This window comes from Triturus cristatus, chromosome 4_2, assembly GCF_964204655.1.
Source record: "Triturus cristatus chromosome 4_2, aTriCri1.1, whole genome shotgun sequence".
In the NCBI taxonomy this organism is placed as follows: Eukaryota; Metazoa; Chordata; class Amphibia; order Caudata; family Salamandridae; genus Triturus; species Triturus cristatus.
In genome coordinates this window covers 243,042,964-243,060,529 of record NC_140586.1, presented here as the reverse complement: position 1 = coordinate 243,060,529, position 17,566 = coordinate 243,042,964, and the positions used below count along the sequence as shown (strand labels likewise).

Genomic DNA, 17,566 nt, shown 5'->3' with positions numbered 1-17,566 from the left:
TGCCAGTCAACCTGTGGAAGGTGAGTGTGTTATGTGCCAGTGTCAATCATGCATGGGGCCCCTGCCCTGTCCTAGCGTGGCACAATGGCACACTTGCGAAACATGGACTGAAGACTACTTGTGCAAATCCATGTATTTGTAGATGCTTGGGTCAAAAGCGGAGATACATATCATTGCTTAAGGCATTTTTGTCCCGTGTGTTTTTTTTCCGTACAGATTTCGGCGAGCTGAGTAAGAAGCTGGCTGAGGTTTGGAAACAGATGGCAGAGAAGGACAAACTGGTGAGGATCAATCATGCAATGTCTTTTGAGATCCTCTAAATTGTTTGAGAAGAATCACACTTCGGTATTGGAGACTGAATGACAGCTGGTCCGAATGCCTCTTATTAGATGTAACATGACTGTGTGAGGACTAGAGTACCACTGTTTCAAACATTCATGGTCTGTGAGAATGCACACTTGTGTAATTTGTATGGTCACCTTCTGAAACTGGGAGTAGCCCTGCATTGACTGTGAAAATGTGTGTGCAGTGGCATTAGACATAGAGTCCCCCAACCTGCTCTGGTTGTTGCCTGTCACTGTGCTTGATGTGAGAAGTTGGCCTGGTATATGCTGTCCACTAGTTATAGCGGGCACCTTGCACCAGTCCAAACAACCCTTATTGATGATTAGGTTAAAGACAACATTTATTGAAAGCTTTCCTAGTAGTAGCTATGGAGAGCAGCCTTCAGGCTAAGTCTTGAAGGAGTGTAAAGCAACTTGGTTTACCAGATTATAACCTCTTGAATATCTAAATGAAAGGAGATCCACACAAGGTATATATATAAAATATATGCATTAACTAAACAGTCTACTAACCTCTTTATGAGATTAGAGAGCAAGGCACACAATAATACAGCTCTAAAACGACAGAAAATAGCACAATATATAATGGACCCCAAGGGGAGACCAAACCATATATTAAGAAAGTGGTATATAAACCACGACTTGACTAGACACAGTGCCTAGAGCACGTAGAATCGCTGGGACCCCAAGGAACCACCCAAGGTAGTGACACAGGGGACCCACGGGGGACGCGTCCAGTGTGAAAACACAGCCGCGAGCTCCGTACAATCCTATGGGAAAGTCACGGTCGGAATTTTAGAGTTTAGGGACACTTAGGAGAGGACTTGGAACAAACCCTTTTAGACATAGAAGGTTCTAAGGCCAGCACCCACGTGAGCACCAGAGTACTCGTGTTACCTAACCCAGGTAAGCCGGGTGCATAAGTGTCAAATGGTGTCAGGAATCTTCGATGTCGTCAATGGAGAGTTGCTGCAAAGTGCTGCTGCCATGGAAAGGAGAAGTGTCCGGTGTGATCCAAGCCTGGATCGAAGATGTGAAGAACCTGAAAGCAGAGGGGACAGAGTCTGGGTCACTTGCCAGTGACCAGGAGCACGATAGACGAATGCCCACCGATGTCGGGTGTTTCAGGCGAGATGAGGTGAAGTTTGACTCCACTGCCACGGAGACCAGGAAGCGTCGATGACGACCAGAGTCTGCAGGCGAGCTGTCCCACGAAGGATGTCAAGTGCTTGGAGGTCGGTGTCCGGATTGGAGACCAACAAGCCTTGGCAACCGCAACCCACACGATGAGAGTAAAACGGCTTTGGTGTGGACCAGCAAGGTCCTGTGGACTCACCAAGCGAAGGAGAGTCAGGGCACGTCTGGAGCAACCCGGTAAGCCTGTTGAAAGTCAAAGTACCCTTCTCAGGGACCCACAAGTCGACGGACAAGGGATCGCGAAGGGACCTCGAGAGGAATCACTAGATACCAGCCCACGGGTCACTCGAGGAGTGTAGGCCAGCAATCTTCGGTGGAATCACTGCTCGGGGTCTGGACCACAAGTAGCCCAAAGCACAGCCTCAGGGATCACCAAGAAGCATATGCTGCTGCAAATGTGCATGGTGTCTAGGGGTTCGGGTTGCACGGTCCCCATGAGGGCTTTGGATCTCAGAGTTGCTGAGAGCGCGGATCGGCCTCGGGGAAGCTTGGAAACCCACCTCCTGTGTTGCAAAGTCTTTGGAATCCTTCATAAGCTGCGTAGATGCAAACCGTACAGATGCGTCTTTGGTGCCTACCTTGCAAGGGAGTAACTCCTTCACTCCAAGGGAGATTCTTCGGTCATCCTATGTCGTGTAGATAGTAGAAGTTCTGGGATTCTGTTGCAGAGTTTCGTCCAGGTAAATCTAAAGTCCTGTAGTCAGGGGTTCCTACTTTATACCCAAGGAAGGGGTGGGACAAACTCTGGGTTCCCACCTATGGAAGGGTCAGGACAGAGGGGTGGCTACACCCATGTCCTTTGTCCAGTTTCGCGCCAGAACAGGGACTGAGTGCCCCTGTAACCGGTTTGAGCTGGACTATGCACAGGGACACCAAATGTGCCCCCAGTGCAGACATCAAAGCACTCTTGGAGTGCACCCACCCAGCCCCAATACACTAAAGCCTGTCTGGGAGGTGGTTACACCTCCCTGTGACAGGAAACCTATTGTCCAGGCCTCCCCTGCCGGAGTTTCGTCCAGCAGCAGGAGGGCAGACTCATGTCTGTGGCTGGCAGCATCCATTTTGTGATGCCAGGGTCTCTGAAGCTGGTACCGGGTGTACCGGTGAAGTCATGTTTCTCCCTTTAGTAGGGTGGAATCATACCTCCTCCGCCAGTTACTGGCAGGAGGTGTGATTCCAAGGTGTTTGACACCAAACATGACATGTTTCCATGCAGCCATTCCAAAGTTAGCATTTACCGTGAGGTTATAATGCGCTTAAGAGTATATGGTATGGCTACATCACAAACAACCCCAGAATTAAGGTTCCGAAGGCTGCTGAGGGGCTCTGCTCATGCATTGGCACCCTCTCACATAAAACCCAGCACCCTGCCTTCAGGATTGATAAGGCCTGCCATAGGGGTGACTGATAGGTTTATATGTGCAGTGATATGGATAGATATAAGGAACCTATATCTGAGTGAGGGGTGCATACACCACCTTACACAGGCTGCTGTTGCAGACCTGTTTTGTCATTTTGAATGGCTTCCCAGGGGTGGTATAATACATGCTGCAGCCCCTGGTAGGCCTCTGGGGTACCTATGCCCTGGGTACATAGTATACCATATACTAGGGACTTATAAGGGTACCCCAGAATCCAATCTGGAGTGTACCTAAAGTACATGCAATCAATTTAGAGAGGAAGCAGCTAGGCTGGGGCCCTGAATAGCAGGGTCCCAGCCAGACTAAAGTCGAAAAACAGTGAAACATCAGCAAAAAGTGGGGGTAACCATAAGAAGCAGATCCTACTCTCCTACACTTGATGCCCCTTTTTTTCTATTTAAATCGGCACATTGTCTATTCTGTGATACTGTGTGGTATGCACAGGAATCAGGGTCTTACTTTCTCAGGTTGATGCATTGTCGTTTAACGGGGTCTATTTACTCCTATCCAGTTTGCTTATCTCACCTTCTTTTGACCCTTCTTATATATTCACACTTTTCTCAGTTCTCATCGTTCTCCTGTCTGCGTCTCCCAATTCTCACATCTCTCCTTTCCACTTTTCTCAATTCTTATCGCTATCCTATCCACTTCTTCGACTATGTATCTCTTATCCATCTCAGTTTTACCCCTGTTCCTATGGTTTTCCAGCACCAAGCTTTACACCAGAGTTTGTCCATAAAGCCTGGTATCTCTGCTCATAAATCCCAGAAAGAGATGCACAGTCTCTCTCTCTCATGCTCACAGCTATGTACTTCTTGCCAGACTTAAAAAGCCCTTTATAATTTTTGTGGTCACCAAGAGTTTAAACCAGGCGATATATCAGCACCTTCTCTCTGGAGGTTACTAAAATCACCACCACAGACTAATTGCAACAAAGGCAAAAATAATATTTAGTCGAAATTTACAACTCGAAAACCTCTGCAAAAATTGAAGGATTACACTAGGGAAAATATGCAGCAATTGCAAAAGAGCGTAATAAACCTTTGTCATGATTGCCAGATGGCGGCATGCCATCCTGGACACCATCTAGGTTAACTTTTTAAATCTGTGAATCATTGTGTTCTAGAACTATATTCCAAATTGTTTAATTGTAGCTACAACTTCCAGAATGCACTTAGTAGTTATGTAAAAGCTCAGAACTGGGCAGTGGCTAACCTGATAGTACAGTTATGTGGTAAACTTTCACCAGTCGCTATTTGAAGGAAGAGTTCGCTTTCCAAATGGCAGTGATTTGCAATTTAAACAGTTGGGATATTCGTGCACAACCTGAGCGATTTCCAACACAATTCAAACGTTAGCTGACTTAAACTACAACTGAACATTACGAGTTTCCTGGCTTTCCAAACGTGTCCTTTCTGAGGTGTTGGTCGTTTTCTGAAATATATATTCAATTAGTGCATTTCTTTTAGTGTCCCTCATTAAGAAATGGGAGAATAACTTATGCTTTTGAAGCAGCTTACCAGGGGACAGAAAAGTAGCAAAAATATTCCTTCGGGAATTAATACGGAGAAATGTAGTTCTGCCAAAGTACTTCCCCGAGTCCTCTACCACTCCTCTGTGAAAGAGCTCATGTTTTGTTTCTTTGGCCTTAACCTTCTGTCCTCCACCAGTTGCCCTCTCAGAGCTCCCAGTTCTCATCTTTCTCGCTCTCTCACTTCCACAGGTCTGGAAGCAGAGGGCTCAGTACCTCCAGCACAAACAGAACAAGGCAGAGGCCACAACTGTAAAGCGCAAATTCAGCTCCTCTGATGGCACACCAAAGGGCAGAGGTAAGGAGCTCGCAGGGCTTGCTGCCGCTTACACAGCGAGAAGTGAGGCATGCACATTGCTGGGTGAGGTATCCACAAAGCCGGGTGAGGAACATTCAGTGCCCGCTGAGGTTTGATGCACAGGGTAATGCATTCACCGTGCCGGGTGAGGCATGGCAAGGGCTGAGGAGGGATGCTCTGGGTCAGGTGAGTCGTGCTCTGGGTCAGGTGAGTCGTGCTCAGGGTCAGGTGAGTCGTGGGTCAGGTGAGTCGTGGGTCAGGTGAGTCGTGGGTCAGGCGAGTCGTGCTCTGGGTCAGGCGAGTCGTGCTCTGGGTCAGGCGAGTCGTGCTCTGGGTCAGGCGAGTCATGCTGAAGGTTGGGTGATGTTTGCCAATGACCCTTCATTGTCACAGTTGGTGACAGTCACATCAGGTAAAAACGTGTATTTTTTAAAAAACGTGTAAATGCCTGAATGTTTTTATCTTCTGCGTCTGCCAGCTAAGGTTTTCATTGCAAAAATGCTATCTAAGAAAATATTATTGAAAAAAAGTCTTCTTAAAAAATGATGTTTAGTACACGCTTTGATTGCTTAACTGTTTTTGTCTTTTGAGACAATCCTGTTTGAATGATGGCTCAAATTGCTACCAAGCAGGGGTCTTTCTGTTCTTTCTGTTAGACATTGGGGCCAAACCCCTTCTGGTTTATATTAACCCAACCCTCTTTCTAGGTTGGGTTTAAGCAGTAGCGGAAGTGGGCCACAGCAATAGTTTCTAGATTGGATGCATAGCTTGTCTTATATATATATATATTCACTGAAAAAACCATAGGTTTCACACACGTTATAGTTAGGAAATAGCATTTAAAAAACCTTGCAAATTCACTGAAAAAACCATAGGTTTCACACATGTTATAGTTAGCTGGACATTTTACTGATAAAAAACCAATGAAATTCCCCCGTTCTAGTTAGTGCAGGCAACTATAACTCACGCGACCGCAATCCTCTGCTGATGCTAATACTGTATTTAGACACTTATTTGCCCATGTCTTCTTCCATTAAATTTTAGCTATACATATATTACGAATATTTTTTTTTCATAAAGACACATATGTCATCAGCAGAGGATTGCGGTCGCGTGAGTTATAGTTGCCTGCACTAACTAGAACGGGGGAATTTCATTGGTTTTTTATCAGTAAAATGTCCAGCTAACTATAACATGTGTGAAACCTATGGTTTTTTCAGTGAATTTGCAAGGTTTTTTAAATGCTATTTCCTAACTATAACGTGTGTGAAACCTATGGTTTTTTCAGTGAATTTGTACGTTTTTTTAAATGCTAAGTTACTTTACGCCGTTCGTGGCGTGCGTGCCCAGTTAACGCAGTTCGTTCCGTGCGCGCACAGTGAGCACGCGGTGCGCTTCGCGCACCGCACGCCCACTGTACGCAGTTAGTGCCGTGCACGCACGGTGGTCACGCGGTGCGCTGCGCGCACCACGTGCCCACGTTACGCGGGATGGGCCACGTACGCACGATGCGCTTCGCGCACCGTGCGCACATGGGGGACATATTATGCGCTTCGCTGTGAAATGTTTTCATTAGTTATTTCAAAATTTTATTATGGGCCATGCACAAATGGTGTGCTTCAGGCACCATTTGCGCACGGGGTGGAGAGAGTGTGGATAATTTTTTTTTTAAAATAATTTTTGCCGTACGCGTACGGTAAGCGTAATCGGCGATTTTTCGAAAAAAAATAAAATAGTTTTTTTGGCCTTGGGGGTTGTTTGGGGACACCGATATCAATGCTGGGTGGTTAAGAACTGAATATACTGCCCCTTTAGATGTTTTTTGGCTTTGTTTTTGCTCCCCACTCAGAGTGCGAGAGAGAAAATGGCGGCCGCCGCTTCCTGGTTTCGACCGATTCGAATGTTTACTAAGATATAGCAGCCAATCAGAATCGGTAAGCGCACCGTAAGCGCACCGTAAGCTGGCTCAGATATATATATTGATTTAAAGGCTATTTTCTCAGAATCTACTGAACAGATTTACACCAAACCTACAAAAGGCACTTCCTTGACCTGTAGACTACCTCTCTGCCAAATTTCAAGGAACTCTGTTCAGCCGTTCGGGCTGTAGCTGTGTCTAAAGGTCCTATGGAAAAATGCATGGGAAAAACGCGTTTTGGGACCCCCCTTTTATCTCAGCCCCCGCTTGACGAATCCCCCCGAGACTTTCAGGGTAGGAGCGGAGCGTAGCGCCCCACCTATTTTGAAAATTTCGCGAGGATTCGTCGACCGGCGCCAAAGTTATTCCAAAAAGAATGTTGCGGATTTCCTATGGAAACGTGGTCCTAACTATAACTACCTACTGGCGACCGCCAGTAGGTAATATATATATATATATATATATTTTCCAGCAAAACGATACTCACACTCCAGTAGACATGTATTCCAGGCTATTTTATTCCATTAGTGCCATCACCATAAACAACCAACTCGTTTCAACCTCAACGGTCTTAATGACGGTCAGTTTAGTCCCTCTACAATTTCAATTTACATGCAATTGCCCACTTGGCCCTTAATGAGGCATTGTGGGACATGTAGTCCTATAAAAAAAATTACTGTTTGTTCACATCCTTGGTTGTCAAGTATAGGGTAATGTTATCTTAATTAGTAAAGAAAGTATCTCAGACCATTATCAACTATAGTAATGTCAATATTAATGCTTTAATGGGTCTCAGTTCGAGCTGGTTTGGCTCTTCCAATTCCCTGGTTAGTTAACCACTGAAGTTTTCGTCTCTGTGGTTTAGTACCATACTTCGATGTTTGTTTGGCTGAGTGCCATGTGTGTTATAGTTTGCTGGGATTCTCAGTTGATGGTTTAAAGGCTATGAGTCCCATGAATTCAATTTTAAACAAATAGTTCTTTGTTATTGTTCCGGCTGAGTGCCTGACTTTTACAATATGAATGGTCTTGGAATACAGATTCTTGTAACTCTATCACAGTTATGGAAGGTCCCATTGCAGATTATAGGTGCACATGTAATTCTTCCTCCTCGTTCAATCTGTATAGTTGTTTGCTACGGAATTTAATTATCAATCTGGATTCAAGAATTCTCAGTTTTATTGTTCTATCCCCGCTTCTCTCATTGGCAGGTACTGATGCAATGCCCCAGTACTTCATTTGTTGCCAGCTGTATCCTTGATGTGTGTTCATATGTTTTGTAATTGCATAGTTGTGTTTTTATTGCTCAAATATGTTCTAAGATCCTCTTCTTTAATTGGCAGATAGAGCTACTAATATATTTTAGACCACAATTACATACCAACATGTAAACTACATATGTTGTTTCAAACTTGATTTTTTCATTCATGAAGCAAGTTCTTCCCTTAAAGTCCACAATTTCCTTCATATTTTTTCCAATGCAACGCACTTTACGTTTATTACACTTGCAGAAACCTTTTTGATGTTCCTGTAGCCATGATCTGGCCCGTGATCTAGTAAAATGGCTATGTAATAATTTATCGTTCAATGATGGTGCTCCTCTGTAGGTTATGTTAGGTCGATTTCCCAGGTTCCATCCAATGTCTGGGTCTTTCATAAGGCCATTCCAATGTTTATTCATAATCTGGATTATTTCGTGATTCTCTTTACTGTAAATTAGGATCAATCTGATTTCTGAGTTGCCATTGCCTTGCGTATCACCGATTCTGTCTTTCCTGTCTAACAGGGTCTGCTCCTACATACATCAACCATATCTAACAGGCATGGAGAGAGTAAAATGGAAGCTTGCTAGCCCTGGTGAAGGAGAGTTGATGCTTTGTTTCACAAGCACAGATTATCTGGGCAATGCACAGGTTCTGTGTGCTTGAATCATCAAGAATAAAGGGACTCTGAATTGCTTTTCATTCCAGACATACTCTGTGTGTGCTTGATATGGATACCGTCTCTTGGTAGAGCCTTTGCAAGAACTAAACAGATACACACACACCCTCGACCACACTTCACCACATACCTTTCTTAAAGGATGCCACGTGAGGAAATAAACATTTCTCAGACTGTTGAACACTGTGTCATCTAAAAGGCACCATCTGCCTAGCATAGGTTTTGTGACATTCTTTCACCCATTACAAATTATCCACGTGTCTTTCACTTTCGTTTTCTCTCTCCCTCCAGGTTCTTCCACATCACCTCATAAGAAGTCACCCTCTAGTTTACCGGCAGTCTCCTCTTCTCCTGTGAAGGTTCCGGAGACGCAGCCCATTGACGTGGCTGCTCATCTACAGCTCCTCGGGGAGTCCATGAGCCTGATTGGGCACAGGCTGCTGGAAACCGAGGTGGGTGAGGTACGGTTTAAGGTGGGCAAGGTTATGGTTGAAATGGGTAATTTAGTGTATGAGGAGGTGGGCGAGACATTTGGAGACGGGGTAGAGGCAGTTTATCAGTTAGTTTGTCATGGAGTGGACCAGCACAGTCTGCCTGATGCGAGACGTATTATACAATATCTCCTGAGTTTACTGAATATTAATTAAGTTACATTTTCATCAAGAATACATTTGACAGCTGTTATGACCTTCATGGGAGAACCTAATAAGTCACGTTTTTTAAGATTCTAGATATTCATGCTTTTTTAGAAGGCGTGAAAAGAATATATCCACCACATAGACATCCGCCCAGTATGGAATTTGAACGGTTTTAAATAAATTGCTGTTAGCTTCTTTTAAATCAATAGCTGAAGTTACACTAATACATCTGTCGTTAAAAACTGCCTTTTGGAACTATTACTTGCTTCCTTATGGACAATGAAATTAGGTTGCCTTATAAAACTGATCTATTTACATACGCATACAAATATGGTTGTGATGTGGCCACGTCTAAAAATTCCTTCAAGCAAGTTCTGCTTTTCCATTAATCAGAATATCAGTAGCAGACTTTCTTTCAAAAAGAAAGCTCTGTGGCTGAACGGGCTTTACACAATGTTAGCAAGGCAACATTGTGTAACATGGATGCAACAGAATCCGTCAGACAGACATGTTTTTATATTGCATGTCTCACATGTAATAGAGAATTCTGAGACTGTTAGATCAGTTGTAGGGACAGTACAGGTATTAGGAAATACTTTATAAACCAAGCCAGGGGCACATTCCACAAAGGAAATGGGTACTTTATTTGTCTACATTGGCAATGCATTGATACCCGAAATTGGCAGTGCAGCCACATTATGATCATAAAACCTTACTGCATAGTTATTTAATCCAGGCAGAAAGCGGGGCAGACCGCGTTAAGACATTGGTTTGTGCAAACTCATTGTTCACACTATTTCTTAGAGGAAATATGGTTCTGTAATTGATGTGCTGCATCGGAATGTAGAACAGGTTCATGCTGCCAAAGAAACTAGTTACTTTCCTGTAAACATTGTTTTGCAGTTTAAGATTATTCTAGATTCACATGGAACAATCCTGTCCTCACTTTGAAAAGGAATGATGCAAATCAGGTTAGTAATTAGGATAATATAACACACAGTTCAGAATTACCACATATCATAAGAGTTAGAATAACCTAAAGAGGGCTCTAACATGCTGGAGCATTGTAGGCTTACAGTCAACTTCATGAACCATATGGCTTATCCTGTAGTTGATGCCCAAAGTAATTATTTATGAAGAACATCACTTAACTGAACGTCGAGATGATGGAAGAATGTACAACATGTAAATTTACATAAGCCTCAAGCCACACAACTGTTACAAGTAAGTAACACGTTTTCGGCTTCTTTTGAAACTTTTACAAACAAAATAGTGGTGGCTGTTTTTTCCTTCAGTGACATAATTAAGATGATCAAAGTTTCCAGTTGGCATTCCTCTTCACCAGTGAGTTGGTGCCTCTCAATTAGTTAGTTATTTTTATTTTTTGAGTTTTATATAGCGCTGGCTCGACCTAAAGGTAACAGAGGGCTTTACATGTTTAGAGAATAAGTTTACACAAGTACATGACGAGAGGTAAATAGGCATCATATGAGGTCATATACAGAAATATAGGAGCACAGAGTATTAAAGTAGACACAGTGAGAGCATAGTAATATAAATCAGTAAAGTAATTGGGTGCTGGGGAAGAGGATAGAGTTTGAGTTGGCATGGAAAAGATTCCGACTGAAATGTCCAAGAGTGTTGGGTCTCTGGGAGGCGTAAGTAATTGCATGATCTGAAAGAGACAGTTATAGATTCCTTAACTTAGAATTAAACTCAGGCGTCTGACTGGCTCCGGAGACTTTTTTCTTAGCAGTACCCCTGTGCGTCAGTAGGTGGCGTTGGTTGACTCTGCGTCCGGCGTCGTGGTCGCCGGGATGACGTCGCGGTCCCTACTTAGACACTGCCCCCCCACACTGACATCGGTTCTTTCTTTTTCTGCGCCAGCCTAGCGCAGATCCGGAGAGAGCTACCCCTTTAGTCACTTTTTGACTAAGCTTTTTTCGACTTTTTGTCGACTCCTTTTTGAGTCTTCGATTTCTGGTGCGCAAGAGATGTCCCATCGTCAGACCAGCTTCGAGGCCCGTCACAAACTGATGTCTGTGATGGTCCCCCACCTGTGTGCCTTTGGTGTCTGGAGCCCGACCACGACCCAAAGTAGTGCTCCGACTGCTGGGCCATGAATCCTAAGTGTTTGTGGGAGCGGTCCTGAAAGCTTTTGGAGGCCCGGCAGTCGGCTCCGCGTCGCTCCCAGTCTTGCTCGAGGGGAAGGTCTCAAGACTGCTGGCGGAGCCATCACACCTCATCCAAGAAGGAGGCGAAAAAGCACCAGCAACCTTCGCCTTCTCCCCGTCAGGCGGCTGATGCGATGTGGGATTCGGAGCATCGTCGTTCTAAGGCTCCGTCTTTTGTTCCTCCTTCTGGGACGACTCTGCGCCTCCCTCTGTTTCCAGGAGCCAGGGCGTCCCCTGCCCAACTTTGTGCTTTTTACGAAGCCCTCCATAGTATCTTTAAACTGCCTGACTCCGCCAGCGCGCCTTCGGGCCCCGCAGAGCCAGTTGGGGGTCCTGGACCTTCGATAACGGCATCACCGGCCCCGGTGCCAGAGGGCCCCTGCGGATAAAAGACCTGGATCCAGATCGACGCCGATCGACCTTACTCGACCGTCCCCGGCGACGACGCCCCAGGCGGACCCCGTCCCCATCCTCACCCCTGAGATGGACTCGGAGCCGGACCGATGTCAGTCAACATCTTCTTTTCTACCGAAAGTGGTCTTTACATTTCATGTCGAGCAGGCTATCACCCTTCCAGAATTGTTTGCTCCACTTTATCCTTCTAAGGTAGGAGGAGATTATCCATTGTTTGAACCCTAAAAGGAAACTTAAGCATTTAAATTGAACCCACCAAAGAACATCGGTGGATAATCTGCTCTTTGTAGGGTTTTCCAGAGCAAAGAATGTCAAGGCAATACAAAAATGGACAAACCCTCAATGGATTGTTCTCTGCTTAAAAATCTGCTATGCACTGGTGAAGAAGCAGTCTTCAGAAGCCTTGTGTGCTCATTCCACCTGGGCCAAAGCTGCTAGCACTGTATTGGCACGCTATTTGCCTGTCCTTGTCATTTGTCAGGGTGGTACGCGGGCGACGTCACACTTGCTCACAAAGCAATATGAACCTGACAGTTCGGTTCATCGAGAGGGGCATTTTTCCCACGCTGTCCGGCAGGATTTGTCTGAGACAGTTCACAAACCCACGATCTCTGCTATGGTATCTATTAACAAGGTGAGGAATCTATGGTTAGAAGTGTCCATCAGAAGCACAAGTTAGGTACTTTCTCTAACACTCTTTTTTTGGTGGATACTTTATCTAACTGCAAATTCCTCACCTACCCTTCCACCTCCCCATTCTGTGAACTGGACAGTTTTTCCATCTAAAAATGTCCCAATCTGGAAATCTGCACACTGTTCATGTCAACCTTTCGATGGGCTCTGCATCTGAGGGCGCAGATAGGATAGAAAGCAGCTGATATTAGCATGCATGGGAGGTGCTTATATGTGGCTCCACTCGTCACTTCTCGTCACTTCCAGAGCTGAACAACATAGGTGCTGATCAAACAATGTAAGATAAAAAAATGTATGTTGTTTCTTGCTATTTTCGAGCCTGTAGTATATTCCTGGTGCTTCTGGGTATATAAATGTGCCACTCATCCCACAGGCATGTATGCTTTGATGTCCCCAATACCCCCAAATGGCAATGTAGGGTTGTAATTCACAGCAGCCCATTAATTGTTCTGCGTGTAGATGGCTTTCTGTTTATGTCATGCGTGTCTCTCTCAGGGCATGGTTGCGGTCTCAGGAAGTCTATCAGTGCTGCTGGACTCCATTCTCTGTGCACTAGGCCCCTTGGTCTGCCTCACTGCTCAAGTGCCCCAGCTCAACAGTTGTCCCAAGGAGGCGCTGGTAAGTTTTATCTGAGGCCCGAGGGAACCTTCTTCCTGATCTGCAAGACCTCATAGGTATTCGAGCACTGAGGCTCATACACCTTTCTGCCATTACACATCACACACACAAACACACACATTCTGCTCAGTCGGTGCACCACAGTCCTCATCTGTAGCACCCCATTATTTCAGTACAGAGACCCAGATAAATTTGATGCACTTTGCTGGAGACCTATAGCACCCAATGCCGTTTCCTCACTTTGACCACTCCATGCGTTTTAATTCTGACCTACAGGATATCTGCCCTCACATACTTCTCAGTCGTTGCCCCTTTGTTTTTTATTTTTAAACCAGCTCACAACTTTGCCACTGTACTTTAATGGGTGCCCCTATACCAGAACTGAGTTAAGCAAACTTTAATGTATATCTTTATTCAAATAATACATGTGTTCTCACTCTATTCTCTTCTGTCTCACAGTCGAACACGCTGGACAATATTGCCTACATCATGCCAGGACTCTGACGACAAATGCCTCTCACAAGAAAGCACCGGCACTCCGACTTTTCGGCATCACCCTGTGGGATCTTGCAGTTGCACGTTCTCCTGAAGTACACATCATTTTCCATTTTATATACGGACAGCCAACATTTTTGGACCAGAATATTTCTACAGTGGGTCGTCGTCCTTAAATTTTTAAAATATTCGGAATAACTGTTTTTATTTAACTTTTTTATGAAGACTCAAGGTTCTGTGGCAGATGGGTGACAAGCGCAGTGCCCTTAGCGGCTGGAACGTTGCTTCACAAAGTAAATCCAACTGCCCACTAAAGACCGGTGTAGACAATTTTTTATGTCAAATCTGTCTTTCTCTCGGGGGCAGATATCGCTGACTTGTGATTGATTCTGTATCAACACGATTGACTTTTCAGAGTTGACCACCTCCAAAGAAATGAGTCTGACGTAAGGTTCCTAGAGTGATGTCACATCTGAGGGCTGGGTCCTGGAGTGAAGTCCCATCCTGAGCTGTGGGTCCTGCATCAATATAACAGTACAATGTCAGGTCTCTGAAGTGATATCGGGTTCCCTGCGTAATGTCACAGACGGAGGACAGTCAGTTACTGGAGTGATGTTGTAGGCTGACATCAGATTCCAGAAGTGAACACGCCGGTTGAATTCTAGTTCCCGGACTGATGTGACAGTCTTCAGTTCAAAATCCTGGAATGATGTCACAGTTGGGTGGCAGAATTGTGGAGTGAAGTCACATTAAGAGGTCCTACTCCAGGAGTAATGTCACAGTTGGAGGCTTGGGTTCCTGGAGTGATGTTGCAGTCGGATGTTTGTTTCTTGAGTGATGTCGTAGTCTGATATCCTCTTCCTGGAGGGATATTAAAGTTGAATGTCAGGTTCCTGAAATGATATCAGGTTTAGGTTGGTTTCCACCATTTGAAGTCCTGTTCCTGGATTGATCATGCAGGCTGATGTAACTTTATTGAAGTGATGTTGCTTTCAGATGCCCATGTTCCTGAAGTGATGACATGGGCTAGCATCCATTTCTTCTAGTAAATGCAGATTGCTTCCTCTCTCTCTTTAGACGAAGACATTTAGACTTCGCTGTCACTGATATCATCCCTGGACTCCTCAAGCATGAATCTTTGCAAATCTGTTTGTGTGTGTGTGTGTGTGTGTGTGTGTGTGTGTGTATGCCTTTGGGAAATAAATATGAATTTATTATTAAGAGCCATACTCAGCGCTCTACAAGCACAACTGATTTGTAATCCTGAAACTCTCATTCTTGACGCAACTTTGATTAGTGGTCATTCTTAAACCACCCCATCAGCTGCCTTCTGTTCCAGGTCTTGGAGTTGTGGAAAGCAAAACAGAGCCACACAAAGCAGAGAAAGAGAATTCACAGAGCTGTACTGTTTACCGTCTGACACCAGGGCTGGTTTCATCCCTGTACACTTGAAGGATGTACGCAGAGCAGCGGGAAACCTGCGGAGCCAGCCAACAGAGGAGAGAAAGGACCAGAGGAAGGATGTAAGTCTACGAAAAGACAGAACCAGGAGTAACCTCAGCAGCGTTAGGAAGCAGGGCTGAGAACATGGTCTGAGCGTTAGGGAGGAATGGAGTACAAAACGGAGAGGAGGATTAGGAATATGGGCAACGGAAGGAAAAGGGTATGACGAGAACCAGGTTTAAGAGTTACCTCGGTATATCTCGAAATCGGAAGTGGGAAGAACCAGGAACAAGATCAAAGGGTATGAGAACCAGGTAGAAGATGTACAGATTAACGTGGTAAGACGGAAGTGGCGGGGAAACCAGAAGTAAGAGCAACATATGAAAGGACAATTGAGAGATGGGAGAAACAGGAATAAAGTGGGAATAGAACTGTATTACCTGTCTTGTGCTGCAACTACATCAGAGTTCATTGGCGTAAGACTGAACCATATTTGGTGAAATCCGCTCCTTTTGCTCCGTTTATCTCTCCTGTGGTACTCTTTCTGCTTGCATTAAAGGGGCATTCCATTGAATGTTGTTCCAAGAGGTCTAAAAAACCAAGCAAATTATCATCAAACAAGGAAACATTCTGGAATGCCTATTGCCTGTGATTGTTCTCAATACAGGTCAGGGTAAAAATAACAGGCTTTTTTCTCTGCACCGACTGGCCCCTTTAAGGGTATGTTTGTCCTATGCATTGATGTCTCTTACAATTCCAGCGAAAGAAGGGGTCTACTGCTTTAAGGGGTATTGTGTATGGTTTAAGGGTTGTAGAATTGGATTGGGGTAGAGGGTTAAGGTTAATTTTGGGGTTAGGGTCAAGATTTATGGTTGGGTTTAGTGTTTAAAGTTTGAATCTTGAATTTTAGGATTAGGTTTACTGTTTGAAGATTGAGTTCTGTCTTGGATTTTGATTGGAGGTTAGATTCAGAATTGGGTTTGGGCTAGCGTTTACTTGCATGGTTAGGAAGGTTCAGCATTAGGGATGAGGTTAGGGTTTAGGGGTAGGGGTAGGGGTTGTTTTAGGTTTTAGGAGCCAGGAATCATGTGCCTCTCAGCATTGGGAGGAAATTCCTCCTTTCCTTGGTCTTTGTAGCAATAAAGTCAGCATAGGACAAGCATGCTAGTACAGGGAGAGATGGAAAGATCCCTCACTGTTGTCCCTGGTAAGTCAAAATGATATGCACAAGGTTGGACTTTTGCAATGATATCAGTTCAAAATGTCCTACTACTCTCCAGTGTACATAACAAATGGGAAGGTGCACTGAATGATGGGTTGATTACCTATTTTTGACCAAATCTCTGCTTGAGTAAGTTGATCGTCACTTCCATGACTGTTACTCTGGGTTGATCTCATCTTCCATGACATCCCTCAGGATGTTGGAGTGGTACCCTGCATGTTTTCTTTCACTGATGGTGTGCCAGCGGCAGGATCTACTGATCTGCAAGCTATCCAGCAGCACCTCACAACAAAGTGGAACTTTCTGAGGCACAAGTCGAAGGTTTTGGAAACATCTCATCGAACTGCATCAGATACAGACATTTTTAGGCAAAAAGGGGAAGAAGAAGAATTATGAAATAGTTCGCTAAAAACGAGAACCTTCCCACAAAAGTGCTTGTGTTGGACACCGATGCATCGCATAATAAATGTGTAAAGGAAAAAAAGCTTTTTTTTACTTTTATTTAATAAAAGGTACACTTTTCTAATTTGTGCCCTGGTGTCTGATTTTCGCTTCTGACATTTTCCAGCCCAAAACGTGACTATTTGTTACCATGCAATATCTAGAACTCATCCAATCCTAAAAGTAAATGCAATGGTATGTATGCATGAATCCATCCTTTGTGCCATCCAGCCACAGAGATGACATGCTCTGAATCTCAGCCATACAGGTGACAGACTTTGTATCTCTTTGTCAATTGTGAGCCATCCAGCCATAGAGGTGACCGACTGTGCACCAGTTCCAAGCTATTTCAGTCATGGAGGTGACAGTCTGTCACTCTATCAATTCTAAGCCATCCTACCACAGAGATGCCAGACTCTGGATCTCTGTCATATTTCAGTTATCCTACCACAGAAACAACAAGCTCTGTGTCAATTATAGGTCATCTGGTCGTGGAGGTGACAGACCATATCAAATTCATGTCATCAAGCTATAGACAAAGTGTGTGCCTCTGTGTCAGTTCTAAGCCATCCAACCAGAGAGGGGTTAGACTCAGTATCTCTGTGTCAAATCTAAGCAACAAATGCACACTGGTGTAGCACTTCCTGTGAAGAATTCCTCATATTGGTGATGATTATAGTTTAGTGGCCCAATAGTATTGTGTCATGATCATCAGGATGAGAGACCAGCACCCACCGAAGTGGCATGCTTCATCCTAGTGTCTGCACCTCGCCTAGCC

At 44.6% G+C, this 17,566-nt stretch overlaps 1 protein-coding gene across 3 annotated transcripts in view; it reads left to right on the top strand.

Moving 5' to 3' along the window:
• Positions 1-16,873, top strand: part of HMGXB4 (HMG-box containing 4) — a 184,650-nt gene extending 167,777 nt beyond the window's left edge. For 2 of the 3 annotated variants that reach the window (XM_085601404.1, XM_085601405.1), the window contains exons 6-10: positions 217-281; positions 4,686-4,791; positions 8,942-9,111; positions 13,065-13,187; positions 13,647-16,873. In XM_085601404.1, coding sequence (XP_085457530.1) covers positions 217-281; positions 4,686-4,791; positions 8,942-9,111; positions 13,065-13,187; positions 13,647-13,691 — 509 coding nt within the window. In that variant the 3' untranslated portion in view covers positions 13,692-16,873. The remainder of the gene's footprint in view (positions 1-216; positions 282-4,685; positions 4,792-8,941; positions 9,112-13,064; positions 13,188-13,646) is intronic. The other variant, XM_085601406.1, reaches the window with a different exon arrangement.
• Positions 16,874-17,566: the final 693 nt, after the last annotated feature.